The sequence below is a fragment of the Peromyscus maniculatus genome, chromosome 14, assembly GCF_049852395.1.
Source record: "Peromyscus maniculatus bairdii isolate BWxNUB_F1_BW_parent chromosome 14, HU_Pman_BW_mat_3.1, whole genome shotgun sequence".
Taxonomy (NCBI): Eukaryota; Metazoa; Chordata; class Mammalia; order Rodentia; family Cricetidae; genus Peromyscus; species Peromyscus maniculatus.
The window spans coordinates 72,611,757-72,637,578 of record NC_134865.1 but is presented as its reverse complement, the minus strand read 5'-3'; the positions used below and the strand labels follow the sequence as shown (position 1 = coordinate 72,637,578).

Here is a 25,822-nt window from a genome sequence, read left to right as displayed (position 1 = left end):
TGGACTTGAGTTTTGTGCATGGTAACAGATATGGATCTATTTGTAATCTTCTGCATGTTGACATCCAGTTATGCCAGCACCATTTGTTGAAGATGCTTTCTTTTTTCCCATGGTACAGTTTTGGCTTCTTTGTCGAAGATCATATGTTCATAGGTGTGGATTAATGTAAGGGTCAGTTGTACCACTCTTGGGCATATACCCAAGGAATGCTCTATCTTACCACAAGAACACATGCTCAACTATGTTCATATCAGCATTATTCATAATAGCAAGAACCTGGAAATAAGCTAGATGCCCCTCAACTGAAGAATGAATAAAGAAAATATGGCACATATACACAATGGAGCACTATTCAGCAGTAAAAAAAAAAACAATCTCATGAAATTTGAAGGCAAATGGATGGAACTAGAAAATATCATCTTGAGTGAGGTAACCCAGATTCAGAAGGACAAACATAGTATGTACTCACTCATAAGTGGATAGTAAATTTGATGGCCAGACTGCAACCCACAACTCCAGAGAGGCTAGCTAAAAGGGAAAGACCCTAGGAGGGACACATGGATGACCCTGTGAAGGAGAAGTGGATGAGATCTACATGAGTGGACTGGGTGTGAGGGGGTGGCAAAGGGTGAGGAGTAGGGGATGAGAACATAGGGAAATGGGAGGGTCAAGCTGGAACAGGGACAGAGTGGGAGGGCAGAGAGGAAGATACCATGATAGATGAGGACATCATGGGAATAGGAAGAGGCAGGGTGCTGGGGAGGTTCTCAGGAATCCACAAGGTTGACCCCACCTTGGTCTGCTAGCAGTGGTCCAGAGGGTGCCTGGACCCATCTACTCTGGTGACCAGCCTAGCAAATAACCTAGCTATCATCATAGACACCTTTGTCCAGTGACTGATGGAGGCAGATACAGAGATCCATGGCCAGGCACCAGGCTGAGCTCCAGGAATCCAATTGATGAGAGAGAGGAGAGATACTGCAGGCAAGGGACGTTGTGATCATGATGGGAGGACATGCAGAGATGACTGGCCACAATAGTGGAAGCCCATGAACTGTGGACTGGTGGCTGTGGAGCACCCATGGGACTGGACTAGGCCCTCTGGATATAGAATATGGTTGTTTGGCTCAAACTGTTTAAGGGGTCACCCAGGCAGGGGGATTGGGATCTGTCTCTGGTCTATGGGCAGGCTTCTGGAATCTGGTGCCTGTGGTGTGACACCTTGCACAGCCTTGGTAAAGTTGGAAGGGGCTTGGACCTACCTAGGCTCAGTGTGCTGGACTCTGCTGACTCCCTATGGGGGACCTCGATTTGGGGGATGTGGGAATGTATGGTGGCTTGGGAAAGAGAGTTTGGGGTGGGAGGAGGGAAGATGGGGATCTGTGGATAGTATGTGGAATGTGTAGAAAATTTCTTAATAAAGAAAAATGGGAAAAAAGGAGTCCATAATTGATCTCTCCTAATTTGCAACTTTTGGGATTTAATTTTTTGTAGACCTATTTTATATTCTAAATAATTATTAGAATCCCCTCTTTGTATCTTTTCAGGAGCAAAATTTTCTTTAGTTCTTCAAACATTCTAAAGTATCTGCATTCGAGTCAGCTAGTAAAATATAATCCATATAATGATAAATTTTGAATTTAGGAAAGTTTTTACATATCACTTCCAATGGCTGTTGTACAAAATATTGGCACAGGGTTGGGCTATTCAACATTCCCTGTGGTAGGACCCTCCATTGATATCTCTTAATCAGCTGAGAATTATTATAAGTAAGCACTGTGAAGGCAAATCTTTCTCTGTCTTTTTCTTGTAAGGGTATTGAAAAGAAACAGTCTTTTAAATCAATAACTATAAGAGGTCATCCTATAGGTAACAGAGTAGGCAAAGGAATTCTAGATTGTAGAGAGCCCATTAGCTGAATTACTTTGTTAATTGCTCTAAGGTCTGTTACCATTCTCCATTTACCAGATTTCTTTTTAATAACAAATACAGGAGAATTCCAAGGTGTAGCTGGAGTTTTCTCTCTGGGTACCGCCAAGCCCTGGCAGTCCCTTAGCCCACTTATAAAATAAACATACAGATGCTTATATTATTTAAACTGCTTGGCCATTAGCTCAGGCCTATCATTGTCTAGCTCTTACTCTTATATTTAGCCCATTTCTATTCATCTATACTTTGCCACGTGGCTCGTGGCTTATTGGTACCTTACATCTTCCTTGTCCTGGAGACGACTCCAGCAGTCTCCCCCTCTGCCTTCCTGTTCTCTCAAGTCTCCTCTCTGTTAGTCCCACCTATACTTCCTGTCTGGCTACTGGCCAATCAGTGTTTATTTATACAGAGCGATATCCACAGCACTTCCCCTTTTCTTCTTTTTCAAAAAGGAAGGTTTTAACTTTAACATAGTAAAATTACATATAACAAAACAATTATCAAGCAAGAATTACAGTTACGATATTAAAGAAGATACCCTATCTATCTTATATTTGTGAATTTAAGGTTTTATATCTAACTTATCTTTTATCATAACTAAGGAAAATTATAACTATCTAGCTTCAACTACATCAAAGACCTCAGAAGGATATAATATTTACCTGAGAAACGGGAAAAGGATACAAGCAACTTTCAGGAGTCTTGCAGGGTAGACAGAGACAGCTGACAGCCTGGACAGTCACCTAATGTTCCTTTGTAAAGTTGGGGCATTTGTCTTCAGCCCACAGGGCTAGAGTCTCTCAGTCATTTTTATCAGTGTCCTATAGAGGGTCTGGCAGTTTTCTCTGCAAAGCAGGAACCTGAAGGACCATTTTGTCAAGCAAAGTTCAGTGGTCATCTTTCTATGGGTCCTGTATGTCCAGTTGATCAAGCAGTCCAGGCAAGAACAGTTTCTTGCCCAAATTGCTATTTTTGCCAAGGTGAAGATAAACTCCATATGGAGTGTCTTCAATGCCCATCCTCCTCTCTAAAGTAAATTGGTGCTGCCAGGAGCAGACATGTCTCACTGTCCAGAAAGTCTACATTTTTTAAAATATTTTAAATGCCATATTCTGTAGGTCTTTGAAATATTTGAAGATTACTTATCTATCTGAAATATATCTATGTATACCTAGAAGTCTTAACTAACCTGGCTATAAGTATGATTATCATAAATGACTAATTATTAATCTATTTAATTATCCATTCTAATCTAAATGAGTTACATAAACATAATACTTCAAATGAAAATAGAAATATATATACAGTATAACAAAATTAAGTTTAAACTTGTATCAATAAACTAAAATCTATACCCCGCAAAAGACTGCTGGCAATGGTCGAGAGACAGCAGGAACTGACCTACTCTGGTGATGGGATGGCCAGACACCCTGATAGTTGTGCCATAAACCCCATCCAAGGACTGAGGAATCTGGATGCAGACATCCACGGGCCCCTGGTGGAGCACTGGGAGTCTAATTAGTGAGAAAGAAGAGGGTTTATATGAGCGAGAATTGTTGAAGCCAAGGTTGAATAAAGCACAGGGACAAATAACCAAATGAATGGAAGCACAGGATCTATGAACCAAAGGCTGAGGGGCCCCCAACTGGATCAGGCCCCCTGAATGGGTGAGACAGTCATTTGGCTTAATCTGTTTGGGAGGCAGCTGTGCGTTGGTGCCGGGTCCTGGGCTCGTTGCATGAGTTGGCTGTTTGAATCCTGGGACTTATGCAGGGACACTTGGCTCGGTCTGGGAGGGAGGAATGGACCTGCCTGGACTGAGTCTACCAGGTCGATCCCAGTCCTCGGGGGAGACCTTGATCTGGAGGAGGTGGGAGTGGGGGTGAGCTGGGGGGAGGGGGAGGAGGGCGAGAAGGGGAGAACAGGGGAATCTGTGGCTATTAGGTTGAACTGAATGGTGTTGTAAAATAAAAAATATATATATTTTAAACATAAACTAAAATCTATATCAAATGTAAAACATTTTAAACAAGTTGTTCTTTAATAGTAGGTTCATTAATCTACCTTATTATCCTATCATATCTATATCCTATATATCTATATCATATCCCCTTTTCTTCTTTAGAAAGAGATTGCATTTATAATCAACCTGTTTTAAATAAAAATATTGGTTTTCCTCTGTCTCACACCAGAGGGCTCTTCTGATATGGGACAAAAGAATCTTTTAACCTTTTATTTTAGGAATATATTTGGGTTTAGAGAAGGAATGAGCCAATTCCATCTCCAAAGCCAGCATGGTATATTTGGGAATTTGGGGATAGCTTCTCTTACTACTTCCTGCTGGAGGGGGGCGCTGTATCTTAGGGGACACAAAGAAAATTTTAGGATTATGGAGTAGTCTGTGATCCTCTGAGCCAGTTGCCTTGAAATTGTTCTGGATGTTGGATCATCTGGGCCATGGTGTCATCAAAGACCTTTCATGCGGTCTTGGCTGGTCAAACCTGATGTATCTTAATCTGGAACAAATTCATAACCTCTGTCTTTCTGTGGATACAAAAGCAAAGCCTCCTTTCCAAAGCAACATATCCTTATATCCAAATTTTGAAGTCAAAGTACCTTTAAAGTATACATTTTGGCATAACTCAACAGCTTTTACAATCAAATGTTTTTCTTCAGTTACAAATACCAAAGACAACATAATACAGATTCTCTGTGTGATAGCCATCTTTATGTGGCTTATTACCTTTACTGTTTCTTTAAAGACTTTATTTTTAAAAACTATATTTTTATATAACTGTATATATTCCTTTTTCTCTCTCTTTCAAGCCTACATACATTTTTACATACATTGTAAACTATTCCATCTGAATCAGTCTTACTGTGAACCTATTGCTTTATACTGCTGGCTCCACCCACTTCAGCTTCCCAACATGGCTGTGGTATGTTTTCCGCCAGCTCTGGGAGTCATCAACTCTCAGAAATAGTGGGAATATGCTTCTATCGAAGCAGTGTGTAGCCCAGAAACCTCTTTTTCTTTTGTACTAGCAAAAGCTAAATTCACCACGCAGCTTAATGTGCCACTTGCAGAGGCCTCATTCCCACATACTGCAGCCAGGAACCCACCATAGTAGATAGTAGCTCAAACACACAAGCTGCCACTAACTTGAAAGAGACAACTAGAAACTGTTTTTTAGCTCTGTTTTACAATCTTTTTACTCAGGTTTTAGGAGGAAACTCTTGCCAACACGTTGGGCACCATCTGTAGCTGGAGTTTTCTCTCCGGGTCCCGCCAAGCCCTGGCAGTCCCTTAGCCCACTTATAAAATAAACATACAGATGCTTATATTATTTAAACTGCTTGGCCATTAGCTCAGGTCTATCATTGTCTAGCTCTTACTCTTATATTTAGCCCATTTCTATTCATCTATACTTTGCCACGTGGCTCGTGGCTTATTGGTACCTTACATCTTCCTTGTCCTGGAGACGACTCCAGCAGTCTCCCCCTCTGCCTTCCTGTTCCCTCAATTCTCCTTTCTGTTAGTCCCGCCTATACTTCCTGTCTGGCTACTGGCCAATCAGTGTTTATTTATGTAGAGCGATATCCACAGCACCAAGGGCTGGTTGATTCTTCAATATGCTGAGCATTTAACTGCTCTTCTACCAGCTCTTCTAAAGCCTAGAGTTTCTCTGTTGTTAAAGGCCATTGCTAAACCCATACAGGCTTGTCTGTTAACCATTTTAAAGGTAGAGCTATTGGTGTCTTTGGAAGACCATCAGTTGTTGTGCTCTGTTCTTGTACAATCTGAATGGCTGGTGACCACTCATTAGAATAATACCTTCTAATATTTCTCTCAGAAATATGTGTTAATTTATGGTTTGTTTCTGAGGTTGGAGGCATGTTAATCTGAGTATTCCATTGTTGTAACAGGTCTCAACCCCACAAGTTCATAGCTATGTTGGCAACATATGGTTTTAATTTTCCTCTCTATCCTTCTGAACCTATACATTCGAGCTATCTTGCACTCTGTTTCACTTGAGATAATGTTCCAATTCCTAACAGCTGAACGTTTACCTCTTGAAGAGGCCAAGTTGGATGACACAATTCTGGTGCAATTATGGTCACATCAGCACCTGTGTCTACCAGACCAGACAACAAAACATCATTTATTCCTATTGTTAATTTTGGTATTTGTTTATTTATAGAAGTTTGGGGAAAAATTGTGTTTATTGTTTCTCCTAAATTTTCTGTTCTCCCTGTCTCAGCTGTTCCATCACCCCCAGCAGCCTAGTTTATTCCAATAGGCATTTAGTTATTTAATTGCTCTGAGTAGGGGTTTCTTCTACGACTGCAGGAAAGGTCTGAACTGGATTTATTGTGGGGGGCTGAGGCCTGCCTGAGGCCCCTCTGCAAGTTTCCTGACTGATGCAAAACAGCTACCTAGGAAAGAAGGAAGGAAGGAAGGAAGGAAGGAAGGAAGGAAGGAAGGAAGGAAGGAACATAGCCACGCGTTCTGGCTTGAGCCAATTTGGGCCTGAGCTGGCTTCCTTAAGCTCCAACCATATGAGTTGGTGATTCAGCTGCAGCTACATTCGAGTGCAGCTCCGACCATGAACAGCCAGACCAGTAGCTCTGACAAGGCCTAGGGCCTGTAAACTCTGACCAAGTTGGGGCCGAGCAGGGCCGAACCGGACCAAGCCGGGCCCGTAACCACCAATGGTTTTTAATTAATTCTTGCCACATTGGGCACCAAATGTAGATGTAATTCTAAACGGTCTCATTAAATAAGAAACACCAAGCCAAATAAGAGTTAAAAGCCCAGAGATTGAGCAGTAGTTAAGAGCTAAGACCACCTTATCTTACCATTTGCTGCTGTCCTTGCCCTGAGAGAGAGACCTTCTTCCTGTGTCCTGTCTTTTTATTCCTTTCTGTTCTCCCTTCTCATTGGCTGTAAACCCAACCACATGACTTCCTCATCACTGCCTGTTAGACAGAACTTCAGGTCTCTATGGTTGGTACTGAGAATAAAGGCGTGTGTCACCATGATGGCTATGTCCTTGAACACACAGAGATTCTGCCTGCCACATAATCAGATTAAGGGCATGTGCTACCACTACCAGATTCCTGCTTAATGGCTTACTCTTAGCTCTGATCCCCAGGCAACTTTATTAACATACATTAAAATCACATTTTAGAACAAATAAAATATCACCATATTTCCTTTAACTAGTTATTCCAAAACCTTTAAAGAAAAATACTGAAGTTCCAGTTTCAAGAGTACTGCCATGTTTAAATGCCTAAATTTGTCTTCCACAGAGCCTATTCTGCAGTGGACTCTTGGATCTGAAATAAGTAACTCACAGGTCAAAAAATTGTATCCACATGTGATAGACATCAAAGTGGCAAAGTGCCCCTGTGCCAATGATGTGGCATTATTTGGCTTTATTTTGAACTCGACATATAATGGTAAGTTTACAGTCAGATTGGACGTTAGAAATAACCAGTTGTTTTATATTTGTTAAGTTGGTTTTAAGTGGAAATACACACTAAATGCATACAGAAAGTAAAATTTTTTTGTCACTCCACCTCTTCCACTTGCCAGTGTGATATGCTAGGAGAGACACTCCTTTGTTGTGGCCTTTTGTGATTTGAATGGTGACTTCAAATTGGGCATGATGGTGTATGCCTATAATCCCAGATATTTGGCAATTTAAGGCAGAGCAGTTGAGTTGAGTTTAAGGTTAAACTGAGCCACTTATTAGAGCTTGTTTCAAAACCAATTAACCAAATCAATCAACCAGTCAGTAGCTACCTTGATTCACCTGTCCTCTGTTCTTTGTAAGTTTGTTGCATCTTCCCAGAGCTTCTTTATTGCTTCTAGTCTGTCTCCTTATTTCTTCTATGCATAAATCAATATATATACTATCTTATTGTATTTATACACATGTATTTTTCAATTATTGTTAAATATCTAATGGCATATGAAGGAAAAATAGCTATTTTTCTCTAGATGCTTGTTTATCACACTTGTGGCATCAAATATATGGATTTCTCACACTGAGCAATTTTTCTGTTTACTGAAGATACCAAGTGGGTATCCTGTGATTCACTTCAACTCTGGCAATAGGTTGAGTCAGCATCAACTCTCACAAGTTACAAAGACTCTACCTCCTATTTCAGATTCTAGTCACAAGTGCCAGGTTGTAACCTGTGCTTCTAACCTGGCTGTTATAAATTGAAGAATCCCATAAGTCCCTTCTTAAATTCAAGATTTTGTTAGACTGTTCAAAAAACCTAGGGTAACTCTCATGCACATTTACCAGGGTATTGTCAAGGATGTTACAAAGAATGCAGGTGAAGAGCCAAGCAAAGTGGTACCAAGAGTAAAACTAGACAGGTTCCAATCACAGGCGTTCACTTCCATGGCATTGCATTACACCATCTTTCAGGACATGGATATGTATGTCAACTTAGAAGCTCCAACCTGTAATTTACAGAATTTCATGAAGGCTTCACTTCATAGGAATGGTCAGTCATTGACTCAACTCTAACTCTCTGCCCTTCCTCAGTCAGAATAAGTGTGAAGCCACAAGTTTCAACTCAAGGTATGGCTTATTCTTGGTTGTGTCAAAATGAAGATGAATATATCCTTTCTAGTTATCAGTTTTTAGAAACTCATCAAAGTAGACAGTGAATGCAAACTTCATACTTCTTATGAGAAGTACATAATCATATAAGTAGCTGCTGGTGCTCTGAGTGACGAATGAAAGGATTATATTATCAGAATGACAAAGTTTTCACAATAAAACTTTGCAAGGTGTCTGGAGCCATTGCAGAGTGTGCCTGCTGTTGAGTAATGGGCATTCATGTTATAGGCCAAGAATGGAGGAGAGAATGTGCAAAAATCTGTTCAGGGATGCATTATGGATGCCCATCTGAGTCTTATCAATTTGAAGAGAGAGAGAGAAGACAGAGAAAGAGAGACAGAGAGAGAGTTGGTCTGATAGACACAATTCTACTTATCCAGTTGAGGCCATAAAGAGGTAGCAGAATATGTACACTTTTCAATCTCTCTAAAGAAGAAAGTTTTCCTCAGTGTTGTGTCAAACAGCCTTTAAATAAAGAAGGTAAGAAGCCTAGATTGAAAACTCTCAACATTCATTTCTTTTACTCATGTGCCCTGCAACAAAAACTCTATGAAATTGCTATAAAGAACCAACACACCAAGAAAAGTGAGGCAGAGGCTGTAGAACAAATAAAGCGTTGGTATAAAAGAATGAAGAAAGTCAAAGAAAACTACAACAGATTTTCCGGAAACATAGATAGTCCTCAATGAAAGCTTTTGCTTCATTTGTTGTTGTTTTGAGACAGGATCTTAGTAGACAGCCTTGCCCGGCCTGGAGCTCACTCTGCAGTCCAGGCTGGCTTTAAACTCAGAGATCCACCTGCCTCTGCACTCAAGTCATAGGATTAAAGACACATTCCACCAATCTAAGGAATAGTTTCTCCTTCTAAATCTGAATGCAGTCAAAATTAAGCATCTTTAACAGTAACAAATAAATGATCAAACCTTGAAAAAAATTGAGAACAAAACATAAAAACTTTCCTTAGTGTACCTTGCAATATAGTAATAGATTCAATGTATTTAGCATAGTAATAGAAAAAGAGTCTTCTTCCAAATTAGTATGATTTCCTAATGTCTTAGAGTCTGTTACATACCTCTAGGTCTAAATGTTTTCTGCTTCTGAATCAGTTTAGTCATAAATCATGTTGTCTTACTTACCTCTGCTGTCCCTATATTAGACACTATGTCAACACAGATGGAAACTCAGCCCACTTCCTCCTTTGTTCCATGGATACCTCTTTCTCTTTATCTAGCCACAGATACTAGCTGTCCATGTACCAAAGTAGAGCAGCCATGCTCATCTCCTCATGTTCTATCAGACTGTCCATGTGGTAGTGAGAGGAGGCAAGGACTAGTCTTGACATCCTGAGTCCAACTCACCTTTTAAGAACATAATCAGCTTCTGTAATCTATTTGTTAGATAAATCTTCTGCCCCTGCCCAGATACCCACCACTGTTCTGAAGCCAAGTCAAGTTGCCACAGCCTACCCAACAGTTCCTTGATGAGGCCCTGGTTAATCCTCCTGACCTTTATACCACTTGGAGTCAGTGGTGAAAATAGTAAATTCTTACCAGCATTCCCTCTACAACACTCTTAAAATATCACTTTGAGTCCCCCAGCAGTCACCACCAGAAATCTCAGCCTCTCAGATCACTTGCTATATCCCATTGCACACGGGGCATTCTTTAATCTGATTCACATTACCTAACTCGTTATTCAAATTCTTTCACTAGAAATTGTATTCTGGGAATGGAGCCAGGCTTATCATATATAATGTGATACACGACAGTTTCCAATGCCACTATGAGTAATGAGTATTTTCAGGAGAGTTGGGAAGATAGAGGAATGGAGTGGTGATTAAGTGGTGAAGAAAAGTGGAACTAGAGACTCAACAGTGGTGGTAATTGTGATAGGAGGCTGCAGAGGATGGGGAACATATCTGAATAGGGCCAGCAGGATGGTATACAGCAGTCTGGAGCTTACATTCTCATTCAGCCCCTCAAGAGCTTCCCAGCCACATGATCATCCTGGTTCTGAGAAATGACAGGATTTCCAAGATGAAGAATGGTTCATTTCCATTTTTGAACCTCCTCTAATGACCTCTATGGTCCATGATGGCCCTGGAGGCCACTTTAGTACCTGTGATCCACTGCCGCAGGCCCTGCTGATGCTGGAGGTCCATGTGGGTGCCCATGGTCTTACAGAGGCTGGGAGCCATGTTGATATCCCTGGCCAGAGATACCACTCAAGACCAGAAAGATGTCCTTGGTCTGCTAAGCTGTCTAAGGCCATTCTGAAGCCCATGATCCGTGTTTCCACCAGGGGCCATGTTGATGTGGGTAGTCTGTGCTGCCTATTGAAATCATGGTAATGTTCAGGTCTGAGCTGCCTCAGAGGGCCATGTCTGGGACTGTGGTCCTATCGCAGGCTGAGTCTGTGTTGATTTCTGTGACCATGTTGCCACCAAAGGCCATGTCTGTGGTCTGTGCTGCAGTTTGAAGTGATGTTGACATCTACTGGAGATGTTACCGCTGGGGGCCATATTGATGTGGGTGGTCTGCACTGCCACCTAAGGCCATGGAGATGTTTGGGTCTGGGCTGCTGCCAAGGGCCATGTCTGAGTCTATGGTCCTACTGGAGCCAACATCTGTATTGATGTCCATGGCGTGTGGTACCATTGAAGGTTATGCAGATATCCATGGTCTGTGCTGCTGCTAAGGGCTATGATGGGGTCCATGGCCCATGCAATGTCAGAGGTCTGTACTGCCTAGAGACCATACTGAGGTCTGTGTCATGTGCTGACATTAGAGACCAAGGGAAAGAACTGTGTTTCCATTAAAAAGCTGAAAAGAGTTAGAGATGTGAAGAGCTCTTTGACATCAGATATGGAGTTGCAGAGTTTGGAGTTTGCGCAGCTGGTTTCTGTTCTTGCTTTTGGTCCAAAATCCTCACTGTGCTCCCTTCCCTACATTTTGAAATGGTAATATATATCATGTGCCATTATATGTTGGAAATATGTAATCTGTTTTTTCTATTTTGATTTTATAGTAAATTACAGTTAAGAGATTACATGAATCTCAGAAGAGATTTTGAACTTGGAACTTTTAAACATTATTGAGACTGTTATAGACTATGGGGACTTTTGTAGTTTGACTAAATGCATTTTTCATTATGATATTGTTACAGGCTTATGGGGGGTGGGGAGTGTAATGTGGTAATTTGAATATAATTGGCCCCTTTAAGTTCATAGGGAATGGCACTATTAGGAAGTATGGCCTTGTTAGAGGAAGTATGTCACTTTGGGGGCAGGCTTTGAGGTCTCATATATGCTCAAGATACCACCCAGTGAGACACACCACTTCCGGTTGCCTGTAAGATGTAGGACTCTCAGCTACTTCTCCAGCACCATGTCTTCCAGCATGCTGCCATGTCGCACCATGATGATAATGGACTGAACCTCTAAACTGTAAGAAAGCCACCCCAATTAAATATTTTCCTTTAAAGGAGTTGCCATGGCCATGGTTTCTCTTCACAGCAATAGAAACCCTCACTAAGACAATTCTGTTACATGAGGATGGTGTCCATCACTCAGAGCCTGCAGCAGGAGTATTGTTGCAGTCAGCTTATCTGACTTAGTGAATTCTAGGCTATCCTGAGCCACAATACCTCAACAGTAAGAGGAGAAGAGCAAGCAAGTGAATGAGAGAGAGAGAGAGAGAGAGAGAGAGAGAGAGAGAGAGAGAGAGAGAGAGAGAGAGAAAGGAACAAATAGTATGAGAAGACAGGAGTGAAGAGGAAAGGATTTAGCAAATTTCTTTCTTTCTTTTTGGAGTGTGTGTGTGTGTGTGTGTGTGTGTGTGTGTGTGTGTGTACATATTCCACTATGTGCAGGTATATATAGAGAGGCCAGAGATTGACCATAAGAAGTACACTTACTCAGTTGCTCTTCAGGTTCTTTTTGCGACATGGTCTCTCACTGAACCTAGATCTGACCAATTTGGCTGAACTGATGATCCTCTCTGTGCCTCCCTAGTCTGAGATTATAGGTATGCCACTATACCTGGTTATTTTTTATGTGGGCACAAGGAATAGAACTCAAATTATCAACCATGCGTGGAAAGTACCCTACTGATTGAGCTCTCGCCACAACTCTTTTTAATGTTTTTAATCAAAAATATTAAAATCCCTCTTTGTTTCTCTTATTCAGTTTTTTCCCTTGAATTCTTGAACTGCTGACTAAATTGAATTCTTAAACTAGGAGTATCTTTATGTTTACAGGGAGAAAGGATTGTCTTTGTACCCATATGTGCACTAGCTGGGGTCTGCATATTATTATAACAAGATAGACTAACAGGTCAAAGGGCACAATTTTTATGGATACTTACATAAAGAAGAATTCACAGAAAATAAAAATTAAGTGATTAAATTTGAGTTTATGCATCACTTAAACAAAGGAAATGTATCTCTCTTGAAGGGACAGTATTTTGTTAATAAAAGTAACTTGTCCATATGTGAGAAAACTAGTGGAAAATACAGACATATGTAACCACACCACTTGACAGGTTATAATGGTAAGATCAGGAGTTCAAGGTTATCTCTGCATATCAAGTTTAAAGTCAACTGGAGCTACATAAGACCCTTCCCCTACCTCCCATGCTGACTGATTTCATTTTAACATAACACACCAAAGTTCATTTGAGAAGAAGGACTCTCAATTGAGAAAATGCTTTTAAAGGACTGGCCTATAGGTAACTCTGTTGGGCATTTTCTTAATAAATGGTTGATGTTTGAATACTCAATCCACTGTGAGAAGTGCAAACCCTGGGAAGATGGCCTTGAGTCATATAAAAAAACAGGATGAACAAGCCATGAGGAGCAAGCTGGTAAGAAGCACTTTTTCATGGCTTCTGCTTCAGTTTCTGCTTTCAAGTTCCTGCTTGAGTTCCTACCCTTATTACCTCTCAGTAATGGACTGTTACCTGGAAATGTAAGACTAAATAAACTCTTTGCTTTCAAACTTGCTTCTGGCCAGTGTTTATCACAGCAAAAGAAACAGTAATTGAGATGCACACCATCCAAAAGATACTGATTTTTCTTCAAGAGGAAGGAATGTAGGAAGGAAAAATATAAATGAATGGATGAGTGAGTAGGATTATTTTAGTAAAATCTGTTTATGCCAACTTGTCTTTGTGTCTGTGATAGTTGAAATTGATTGATTGTTTAAAGTGAAGACATGACTACTCCAAAGTATAGTTGAAGAGAAGGTTTTTATTGTAGATATGAAGGAGAGTATAGCCAGAAGCATCTGCAGGAATAAAGAGCAGGAAGAGAAAGTAGTAGATTGAACATTGTCAGAAGAATGGAGCAGGCCATTTGAGGGGTTAGGAGAGAGCAAGAGAGGAATACCAAGAGATGGGGGTAAGAGAGGACCAAGAGGAAACATGGCCAAAATGTCAGATTTATGGAGGAAAGAGAAGCTGGGAGAAGGGAAGCCTGTGAGCTGGAGAAATGTAGGGTAGAGGGTGTGGAAAGAAGAGTTGAGAGCTGGAGGAGTCAGCATGCTCTTTGGTATATTGATAGGCACCACAGTTAGCCATTTGTTCCCAGTTTTGGGGGTTTTTGTTTTTTGGTTTTTTGGTTTTTGGTTTTTGTTTTTGTTTTTGTTTTTTTGTTTTGTTTTGTTTTGTTTTGTTTTGTTTTGTTTTTGTTTTTGTTGGTGGTTTGTTTTTTTGTTGTTGTTGTTGTTGTTGTTTTACCAGACAATGATCTTGATAAGATTTGGAATCACAGGAAGGAAGAACCTCTGGGCATGCCTTTAAGGGATTATTACTTAGATTAGGTTAACTGATGTGGAAAGATCCACCTGAGCTGTGGGTGGTACCATTCCACAGGTTGGGGTCCTATACGGAATTTAAAAAAGGAAGTAAGTTGAGCACAGGCGTTATATAGCTCTGCTTCATGACCATCTGCCTCTTCAAGTTTACTTTTCTACCATCAAATAAACCAATCTGGCCAAATAAACCCTTTCTCCCTTAATCACAGCAACAGGGAAAGTAAGTGCTCCACTGCCTATCCTCTGTGTCCAGGAATGAAAGTCCTCTTTATTTCCCACAAGAGGTAATTTATGCCATATTTTTAGGAGGTCAGAGCCTTCATCTCTTGATTCTGTTGCTTTTACCTCAAAATAATCATTAAGCCAGAGTAGCATAGTCTATAGTGGCACATTGTGGTCTTCTCCAACATAAACAAATACTTACTAAAATATAGCTGAAATGATATTTTTAGAATAAACCAATACATTAAGAGGATTTATCCTAAGAAAGTAGTACTCACAGAGATAACTATTCTAGGAATCAATGAGGTGATTCATAAAATCCTATGGTGTACCCTGCAACTACTTCATCCTCTCAATACCTTGGGAAGTGAAAGTGAGATTTAAAGACAAGAGATGAGTTGTTGTGATGGTTATTCTTGGTTGTCAACTTAAATGCATATGTAATTAACTAAAACCCAATAGATGGGTACTTCTGTGAAAGAGTTTTCTTAAATAAATAATTGGAAATAACTAGACCCACCTGTAATCCAGATTATGTGAGGAGGGAAGATCCACCTTTAATCTGGGCCATACCTCCTGATGGCAGCCTTTGTAAAGGACACAAAAGAAGGAATTTTTCCTTCTTCCCTGCTTGCCCTTGCTGTCACTGTCAAGTCCATTCCTTCACTGACAATAGACCCCACTTCTTTAGGATTCTGGTATACACTGAAAACCAGCTGAGACATCCAGATTCATGGAGTGAACAACTACTGAATTCTTAGACTTTCTGTTGCTAGATCACCATTGTTAGACTAACTACACCACAGCCTGCATGATTAGATAGATAGATAGATAGATAGATAGATAGATAGATAGATAGATGATAGATAGGTAGGTAAATAGATAGATAGATAGATAGATAGATAGATAGATAGATAGATAGATATAAAATATCTATATAAAAAGTTTGGCTCCTCTAGAGAACCCTGACCAATACAGATTTTTGTAACAGAAATAGTTCTAGAGCAACTGAAATGATGAATTCTTTAAATATCTGCAACAGGCTTTCCAATTTACTGACACCTACAGTTCCTGAAGGCTCCCCTAGAAGGTCAGAGAATACTGAAAGCCCTGGTGTGAATTATTTTACAGACTTATTGAGATTAATGCATTTGATTATACTGCTTTGCTGATTTAACGAAGCAAGGAATTTAGTGACTGTATATAAAACTTCTGACAATTTTTGAAAAAAGAAAAAGAAAATAAGGATGCTGATTGGTTGATTCAAGATCTCTGGATAAATTGACAATGGAAAAGAATGAGCTCCATGATAAGATCAACCAACTTGGAGCATCTAGGAATGTGTTGAAAGACAGCAATGAACTAAATGTAAAATTGACTAACTTCAGATGTGCATAAACAGTTTAAAGATTTCTAAGTTTGCCCTAGAAGAGAATCTTTTCTCCAGCAGTCACAGAGCTCAAGTTACAGAAAATCAAAATGAAGCCTCATCATAAGGTTGACAGGATTACAACAAAAATTCATGTCGAGCTGCAGGGGGAGGGGGATTGGTGATTAAAATGGGGGCATCAATTGGTAAAGAATGGGATTCTGTATCTTAGGATTGAGAAACATGGGAGGACCCTACTGAGGCTGGAAACTTTGAAGCCTCAGATTCTCAAGGTTTTATCTTACCCAAGGAAATAGTCTCTCCATCCTCAGCAGAATATATATGCCCACCCTAACCCCTCAAAAATTGCCTTATCCTCCTTTGAGTAAGGACATTATTCCTTAATAGTCTGCTAAATCAGCAGTGACTTTCCCTGAAGGAGATGCCAGCTAAAACATCAGGGTCCAAGAGTCGCCTCTAGACCTATAGCCAGATTTAAGGCCAAGCAGGCTTCTAGAGGGGAGGCAGAAAGTGTAGTCCATGAGAGTGTGTTCTACACCACTAAAGAGCTTAATGAGTTTGCTAATTCATTCAATCAGAAGTCTAGGGAATATGTGTGGGAGTAGATTTTAAGGGTATAGAATAATGGTGGAAGGAACATAAAACTAGATCAGGTTGAGGTTATCAATATGAGCCCATTGGGTGGAGATTCTAGATTTAATATGGAAGCTCACACAGTTCAAAAAAAGGGGTCAAATGTATGTTTGAATGGTAGGCTGAGGCATTTGTCAAAGGATGGCCTACCTGAAAGGGGTTGGGGATGCCTGATACTGCTTGGCTTAGAATTGATAAAGGGATTTAAGGCTCAGGGAAATTGCAATGTTAGAGTGGGTATGCTGTATAAAACCTAATCCTTCAAAAGGAAAACCCAGAATGCCCACCAGTGATCTTTTAAGATGTAAAATGGGGAGGGGGCACCAGCACATTTGAAGAGCTTTGTTGACACCCTTTTTCTTGTGCCAGGTCTTTGGGTTAGAAACATTGCCTACTCAATTGGATGAATTAAATGCAGTGTGTTTAGCTGGGACTTGAGTACCAGGGGGACTGGTAGTAGCAATGAATTGCCAAAGACAAGGTGATCGTAGTTATCATAATGAACAGCATAGACAAAGCAATATCCATAATAACCTGACCCATAATGGGCAGTACAGGCAGAATGATTTTTATGATGGTATGACTGGTATGGACCTTTAATACTGGTTAATCAATCGTGATATTTCCAGGTATGAAATAGATAAGATGCCTACTGCAGTTTTGTTTCATCTATGTAAGTGGAAACATTCTCAAATGAAAGAAAGGCTACATTCTTTCTGGATTGTGGCAAAAAGAAATCTCAAGCTGGTAACCAAGTTCCAGAGTTGAGCCAGTTTACAGACCCAGAAGCCCTTGAATGAAGGGAAGGCCAAGTCCTCCTTAGGAAGGACTTTGCTAAAATACCTAGGAGTTTTTACTATTAGCCTTTCTTCAGTCTTTCCCAAAGCAACATATGGCCTTTTTCAAGGACAACTGTACACTAGGGAAAAGAGAAAATATCAGACTTTTCAGGGTCTATTGTATACTGGTTCAGAATTGACATTGATTCCCAGTGAGCCCATGAGGCATTGTGTCACTCCAGTTAAAGAAGGGGTTTAGGAATGTCAGGTGATAAATGGAGTTTTGACTGAAGACAGGAATACAGTAGGTTCCTAAATCATTCTGTTGTTTTTCTCCACTTCAGAATGTATAATTGGGATAGATACTTAGAAGTTGCCAGAATCCCCACTGGTTCCCTATTTGTGGAATAATAGCTATTATTGTTGTAAAGGCTAAATGGAATCCACTGGAGTTGCCACTGCCAGGGAAAATAGTGAATCAAAGACAATAATGACAGCCCAGGAGAAACTGCAGAAGTTAGTGCTGGTATCAAAGACTTGAAAGATGCAGGGGTGGTGGTTCCCACTTCATCTCCCTTTTACTCTCCTAACTGGTCAATGCAGAAGACAGATGTATCTTGGAGAATGACAGTTACCTATCAAAAGCTGTCAATAATGACTATGATTGCAACCGCTGTACCAGATATTGTATCCTTACTTGAGCAGATTAACACATCTCCTGGTACATGGTATGCATCTATGTATCTAGCAAATGTCCTTTTCATAGTGCCTGTCCATAAGAACCACCAGAAGCAATTTGCTTTCAATAAAGGCCAGCATTTCCCCTGGGGAAAGCTGCCATATGTGGGGCACTGTGTTCACAATTTCCTCAAGAGAAAGGACAGAGCTTTGTCTTCCTGGCATAGATACTTATTCTAGCTATGCATTTGCCTTTCCTGCATGCAATACTTCTGCCAAAACCACCATCTGTGAACCTACAGAATGCCTTATCCACCATTATGATATTCCACACAGTATTGCTTCTGACCAAGGAACTTACTTCACAGCCAGGGAAGTGTGACAGTGTGTCTATGATCCTGAAATCCACTGGTCTTAATATGTTCCTCAGCATCCTGAAGTATCTTGCCTAATAGAATGATGGGATGGCCTTTTGGAGACACAATTATAGCACAGATTAGGAGGTAGTAGCCTGGAGGGCTGGGGCAAGAATCTCCAGTAGTTGGTATATGCTTTTGAATCAGCTTTAAATATATGGTATGGGCTCTCCCATAGTCAGGATCCATGGATACAGGGATCAGAGGGTAGAAAAGGGAAGAGTCCCATTCACTATCATCCCTAGTATTCCAACAGGAAATATTTTGCTTCCTATTCCCATGACTTTAAGTTCTGCTAGCTTAGAAGCTTTGGTTCTAGAGGGAGGAGTGCTCCTGCCAGGATGCACAACAAGCATTCCATTGAGCTGGAAGCTCAGGCTATCCCCTGGCCACTTTGGGTTCTGATGCCCTTAAGCTTACAGACTAAGAATGGAATAACAGTGTTAGAAAGGGTGATTGATTCAGATCACCAAGGGAGAATTGGATTGCTTCTCCATAATGGAGGTAAGAAAAATTATGTGTGGAATGCAGAAGATCCTTTAGGGTGTCTCTTGGCACTAACATGTCCTTTGAATAATGTCAAGGGGAAACTGCAACAACCTAATCCAGGCAGGTTGATGACAAAGGACACAGGACCTTCAAGAAGGAGAGTATGGGTCAATCCTCCAGGAAAAGAGCCAAGGTTTAGAGGAAATACAGAAAGGGTAGTAGATGAAGACAGTTATAAATACCAGCTATGGCCATATGACCAGTTGAAGAAACAAGGATGATAAGTGATGTTTCTGTGATATTTTGTTAAGAATGTATTTGGGCGGATATTTGTGTTTTCTTTCTTGATTACTTTATATGCAATGTAACACCAATTAAGAAATATTAATGGTTATCATATTTTTAAGTTTTGAGATACTAAAAGAATGTTCCTCAAGAGCCATTACCACCTGTCCTAATATTTAGAATGTGTTTGCAGTTGTGTGAGGCATTATTACAGCATGTTAAGACTAATTATGACCTGGTTAAATATACAATGTGTTTGTGGTTGTGGGTAGAAAAGTTATATCATGTGAGGCATAATTAGGACCTGGTTATTGGTTTCATTTGGAAATTAAGCATGACATAGGAGATATGATTGTTTGTGAAGTTGACAAGGGGTGGACTCATGATAGGTATTCTTGGTTGTCAGCCTCACTACATCAAGGATCAACTAAAACCCAAAGTGCCAGGTAAACCTCTGATGCATTAGTCTTAATTGAATCATTTGAGATAGTAGACTCACCTTTAATGAGAGCCACAACTTCTGGTGGCATCCAATATAAAGGACATGGAAGAAGGAAGCTTTTGTTCCTTGCCTGCTTGCCCTCACACTTGTAGCAAGTGCATTCCTTCACTGGCATTATAGCCTACTTCTTCAGGATTCTGGCATATACTCAAGACCAGCTGGGACTGAACCAGCCTGGTGGACTAAACAACTACTTCATTTATGGACTTTTCATTGGTAGACAGTCATTGTTGGACTAACTGGACTATAGCATGTATGCCATTCTAATAAATACCCCTCATATAATATGTATGTATTTATAACTGTACACATGTTTGTTTTTATTTGGAAATTTGGATTTTTGATGGCTAAATGTATAATCCATAGATAGATAGATAGATAGATAGATAGATAGATAGATAGATAGATAGATTCATTCTATCAATTCTAGAGAACCTTGACTAATTCAGCATGGAGGAACCTAGGTTAGAAGATGGAGTGAGTAGGTTTGTGTTCACATAATTGAGGTCTGCAAAATTGCCTGACTAAAATTTCTTTTTCTTTCATGGTAGGTGTTTACATAGGAAAAACCATTTCTGGATTTAGGAAATATAATGAAACCACATGGTATAATCTGACAGATAACATCTATTCACAACTTAACGATGGTAACTTTTCTGGCTGTCTTTATCTTCATCATATTATTTATTTTGAAACCCATTCAGTATTTCTGAAATGTCTCTCTAAAGATCTCTCTGTTTCTAACCTATGTTGTGATTCAATTTCTTTCTTCAGAACGCCAAGGACTTACAATAATAGATATGGTTTTAACAAATCATTTTTTAGTCATCCTCACCTCTTTGGGTGTTTATGTAAGTAGTGATCTTCGTTATCCAGTCTCTTCACAAATACAGGTATGAAAATTTCTTTGTAATCCATTGATAACTCTTAATATCTTTGGTGGTATAAAAAAGAAAGTTTTCAATTTAGTTATGAATAGTATATCTTAGAACAAAAATTAAAAAGATGCAAAGCATGGTACCACAACCTTTTCCTTTGCTTCATATTATTTGAAGTATATGTTGAAATTAGCATTAGTTTTATTGCTGTACCATTTATGGTAAATTTCAAACATATACAATGGGAAAGACATCATCTATCTGTGTATTTATTTATTGGATAATATGTTTCCAAAACGCTATAGAGTAATTTATAAAGCTAAATGTTATATTAAAATTAACAGAAATTAAATGTCAAAGAAATGATGCATGCCTAAGATGATGGAGATGCCAACTACCCTGATAAGATAATTACATACTGTACAAATATATTGAAATGTCATGCTGTCCCCATGCATGTGTAAAATTACAAGTTATTCAAAAATAAAGCAGACCCCAAAATTCTTCATATACCTGAGAATCAATCCTGTTGGGAAATTTGTGATAGGGCAACTGAAAATTATTCCACAAGGAAAGTAAGGTTGAGACTGTTTATCCAGGCCTAGCTACAGGGACTAGAAAGTTTCTACAGGCAGAAGGACAAAGGAAGAAAAGAAAAGATAACATAATTGTAGGACAAAGAGAAGAAAAATATACATACCATGAAGTTCCATCAAGAGACTGGATGAGAAGGTACATTAAACTTTGGCCATATGCCTGCTGGAATACAAAAGAAAACAAAGGGTGTTTTTGTGTGAGTGTGTGGTACAACCTTAAATACAAAGGTTTGTTATACCTTTTGAAAAGCAACTAAATTTTTAACTTTCTTTTTTTTCTTCCTCCTTCCTCCTCTTCTTTTTCCTCTAGCTTTCAAGAGCAGATTTTTGTGGTTTTGAAAGGGTAAGACTTTTGATTTTCTAATATGGTTTAGAAGATACATACTCACTTGGTAACTTGCAAAGCAATAATTCACAATCTAGATATTTCTTGCTAGCATAAAATTGTTTTCAGTTTAAACTAAAAACATACTTCCATAACTATCAGGCCCTGGTCATCTCAGAGGGCATCTTTCCTCTAATGGGTTCTCTCTTGGCTTGTGGAGATTGCTCAGGCCATGCTCTACACAAAGAAGACCAGAAGGAGAGGGTGAGGCCTGGAATCTGGCAAAAGTTTTACTTCCCAATCCACCTGCCCTGACTCTACCCAGAAAAAGGAGCCTTGCCATTTTGGACAAAAACTGCCATGGGATCTGACCACAACTCTATTTCTGTCTTTTGGGGGCACTCTTTCCTCTATTAGTTTGCTTCTCTGTTACAAAATCAGTCTGCCATATGAGGCCATTCTCAAAACATAAGCATGCATTGTCAGTTTTGAAACTGCAAGGAAAAATATAAATATTCATTCCCAGGCCTTGGAATGTCCCCTTCCATTCTGTCCTGTGTTGTGCACAGTCGCTACAAAAAAGAAACCAAACTTACTTCTCAGGAACCAAGTAGAACTAACTGTGATATCAAAGTATTGGTAGGAGGAAAAGGGAAATAGAGAACTGGGAAATCAATAAACCCAGCAACACCAATGTATTCAATGTATACACACATTGACTTGTTTTACTGAAATAAAATGCAAAAATTATTTCCCCAAACTCAGGGCACTCTGTTTAAACAGTAGAATATGAACTACAATAATGAGATCATGGCTCATGGCAACACAGGACAGAAAATAAATAAACAATGGAAAGAACAAATGGAAATAATTTATCTCTTATCTCAAATTCATATGCTCAGATTCAGCCAATGACCAATCAAGAATGTTGTGTGCTAGTGATGTAGCTCAATGGTAGAGTCTGCCTTGCATGCTCAGGCGTAGGTTTCAATTCCCAGCAACACCAATGTATTCAATGTATACAAACATTCAATGTATACAAACATTGACTTGTTTTACTGAAATAAAATGCAAAAATTATTTCCCCAAACTCAGGGCACTCTGTTTAAACAGTAGAATATGAACTACAATAATGAGATCATGGCTCATGGCAACACAGGGCAGCAAAGGAAAGGCAAGTAGAGGATCCTGCAGAGAGAGCTCACCCTCAGAACTCCAGGAACTATCAAATGGTTTTTCTTATCAATGGGGTAGGGGGAGGGGGTGTTTTTTGAGAGACCAGAGAGAAGACTGCTAGAAGGGAGAGCTGAGTTTTCCCTGAGCCTCATGTGACAGGCTGAAGGACACCTTCAGGGAAAGAAGGCTTTCCATGGTGAAATTCCAATATGTGGAAACAGCCACTCAAAGGAGTAGAGATCACTGCCTTCTCACATTCCGGCATTGCCAGAGTTTGATGTATTCTGAAAAGCACTCTTGAGTTCTCCCTTCAAAACTATGTCTGAGTGTAGCAGGAATCTTAAAAGTTCTTATTAATAAAATCAAACTCGAGGCCAGTTATTGGGGTCAATGCTGGTAGATCAGAGAGACAGAACAAGCCACAGCTATCTCACCTTGCCAATTCCTCAGATGGTCCTGTTTCCTCAGACTGGAAGCTTCTGTGTCCTCATCCCAATGGCTCTCAGCTGAACTGCTGCATAAAATCCTGAATGCCTAACCAGCCAAATGTTGAACCAGCCAAATGCTTCTAGTTTCTGGTCCTCACGCCTTATATATCTTTCTGCTTTCTACCATCACTCCCTAGGATTAAAGGCTTGCTTCCTGGGATTAAAGGTGTGAGTCACCAAGCCTGGCTCTTTCCAATGTGGCCTTGAACTCACAGAGATTCCCAGATGGATTTCTGCCTCTGGAATGCTAGGATTAAAGGCGTGTGCTATCTCTGCCTAACTAGTGGCTTTTCTGTTCTCTGACCCCAGATAAGTTTATTAAGGTACACAATATTTTGGGGAACACAATAGCACCACATCTGAGCTCGTCTGGGGTTCCAGCAGAACACAGTCATTAAAATCAAGGATGTTTGAGAATGGTAGTGGTGAAGCAGAGCAACAAAATTTAGTTAACAAAATCATGAGCATACACAAAGTAAATACTATGCTCATTGTTACTGACTCTGAAATGTTAAAAGAAAAAAGGAACACTGAGTACTACCGTGCTCATTGTTATTGACTCTGAGATATTAAAAGAACAAAGGAAGCATGACATGGTGGCACATGTCTTTAATCCCAGTACTTGGGAAGCAGAGGCAGGCAAGATCTCTGTGAGTTCAAAGCCAGCCTGGTCTCATCTACATGATGAATTCCAGGACAGCCAGGACTGAAACACTGTCTCAAAACAAACAAAAAAGAAGAAGCAGAAGAGAGAAAAAGAAAGGAGGAACAGAAAAGAAAGGCAAACAACATGCATTAGGAGTTTTTGTAGCACAAAAAGACTTTCTGGGACTAAATTCCACAATTGTAATTAAAAGTAAAATAAAATGATGGATAGCATAGCCATTGAGTAGATGCAGACTAGTGCCACAGAAGGTGAAGATGAAGAAATATCTCCATGTTTGGGGGAAGTTGCTAGAAATTTCAGAGCAGTGATGATCCTTCAAAAAGTGGTCCAGAAGTTCTACAAAGTTCTACAAATACAGTTCTCAGAAGTGAGACCAGGTCCCTCACACCTGAGAACATCATAAAACCTTTGCTTGCCTGTTTCTGATTTGAATATGATTGGAAGTTCTTTCTCCCTGCATGTTGGTTCTTTTATGTTCAAGTAGAAGACAAAGTGTCTTTTTCCTTCTTCCTGTGAATTGCATCTCTGTCTGATTCTTGTGATGATGAAGGAACCCACTGACTTGGCAACAGAGTGATACTAAAGTAAGCACTCAGTAAACATCATTGAACAAATAGATTAGCAGTTTACTTTGGAAGAGATATAGAATTTCCAGAAAGAAAAGAAAACAAAGAGCAACAAAATAATAGAAGACAATTGCACTGAAATTGAAAATGATCTGAGTCTAGGGATCTAGATCAGTTGATAGAATATGTGGCTGACACTAAGCCCTGGGTTCCATTCCCAGCACTTCATATATTAGGCATGATTATGCAAAACTGTGATCCCAGCACTCAGGATTATAATGTCATCCTCATCGCAAGTTAAAGGCCAACCTAGGTGGCATGAGATTCTGTCTTTAAAAATATTGAATGAATGGCAAGCTTGGGGGTGGGGAAAACACATATGCTCAAATTCTAGTAATTCTCCTAAACTGGAAGACTAGAGAAAAATGGTACACAAGTTTCCTGTGATTGTTGATTTTGATTGTCAACTTGACTGATAAGATAGATTCCTAAAGCATTTGGTAAAACACACTTCTCTATATATCTGTGAGGGTGTTTCCAGAATGCTTCAGTGCAGATTCTAAGAGGGGGAGAGCTACCCTGAAGGCACGTCGAGCCATACAGTACCCTCGGTTGAACTAAAAGGTGGAAAGACAAGCTCACATGAAGACAGGCTGGACTCTTCTTGGTTGGGAGCAGGTATTTGTGCATTTTTTCTCTGCCATCATGGACTATAGAAGAACATCAGATAGCAGATTCTCTAGCCTGTGAACATGGACTTGCATCAAAAACTCCCCAGGTTGCTTTCAGGTCTTCTCCTTGGACATTTGGTTGTGTATTAGTCCTTTTTGCTCTGAGGGTTCCAGCTTCTTGGCTTGAGAAACAACTGATTTTCTAGCTCTCTACTGTGTGGAGCCATAGGGGACAAATTAGTCTCTGACTGTATAATCCAATCTAATAAATCACCTGTTGTATATGTTATATTGATTCTGTTACCCTAGGAAACCTCACCTAATATTGTTCTAAATAGGGAGAACAAACACAAAACATGCCTCACTGTTAGATCCCATTAAAAGAATCGCTGACACTCAAAGACAGTGAAATCAGTATCTACACACCATTGATACAAAAGAACCAAAGTCCAGAACAAAAGAAATGAACGAGAATGGGTGCTTCAATTAAGTAAAAGGCAAAAAGTTGAGGAAATAGTGATGAGCAGTGACTGGCTGGTTCAGTGTCTGGTGAGGGACTGCTTCCTGGTTCACAGACAGCTGTCCCTTCCCTGTGACCTTACTTGTCAGAAGGGGTGGGTATAGATCTCTGGATTCTCTGTAATAAGGGCACTGGTCTTACCTATCCAGTCTCCTT

General features: G+C 39.9%; 1 protein-coding gene across 8 annotated transcripts in view; it reads left to right on the top strand.

Annotated features, from left to right (window-relative positions):
- LOC102913133 (cation channel sperm-associated auxiliary subunit beta-like) overlaps nucleotides 1-25,822 on the top strand; it is a 185,650-nt gene that overhangs the window by 48,270 nt on the left and 111,558 nt on the right. For all 8 annotated transcript variants that reach the window (XM_076551269.1, XM_076551272.1, XM_076551273.1 and 5 more), the window contains 4 exons: nucleotides 7,243-7,392; nucleotides 20,331-20,426; nucleotides 20,554-20,672; nucleotides 21,564-21,596. In XM_076551269.1, the coding sequence (XP_076407384.1) occupies nucleotides 7,243-7,392; nucleotides 20,331-20,426; nucleotides 20,554-20,672; nucleotides 21,564-21,596 (398 nt within the window). The remainder of the gene's footprint in view (nucleotides 1-7,242; nucleotides 7,393-20,330; nucleotides 20,427-20,553; nucleotides 20,673-21,563; nucleotides 21,597-25,822) is intronic.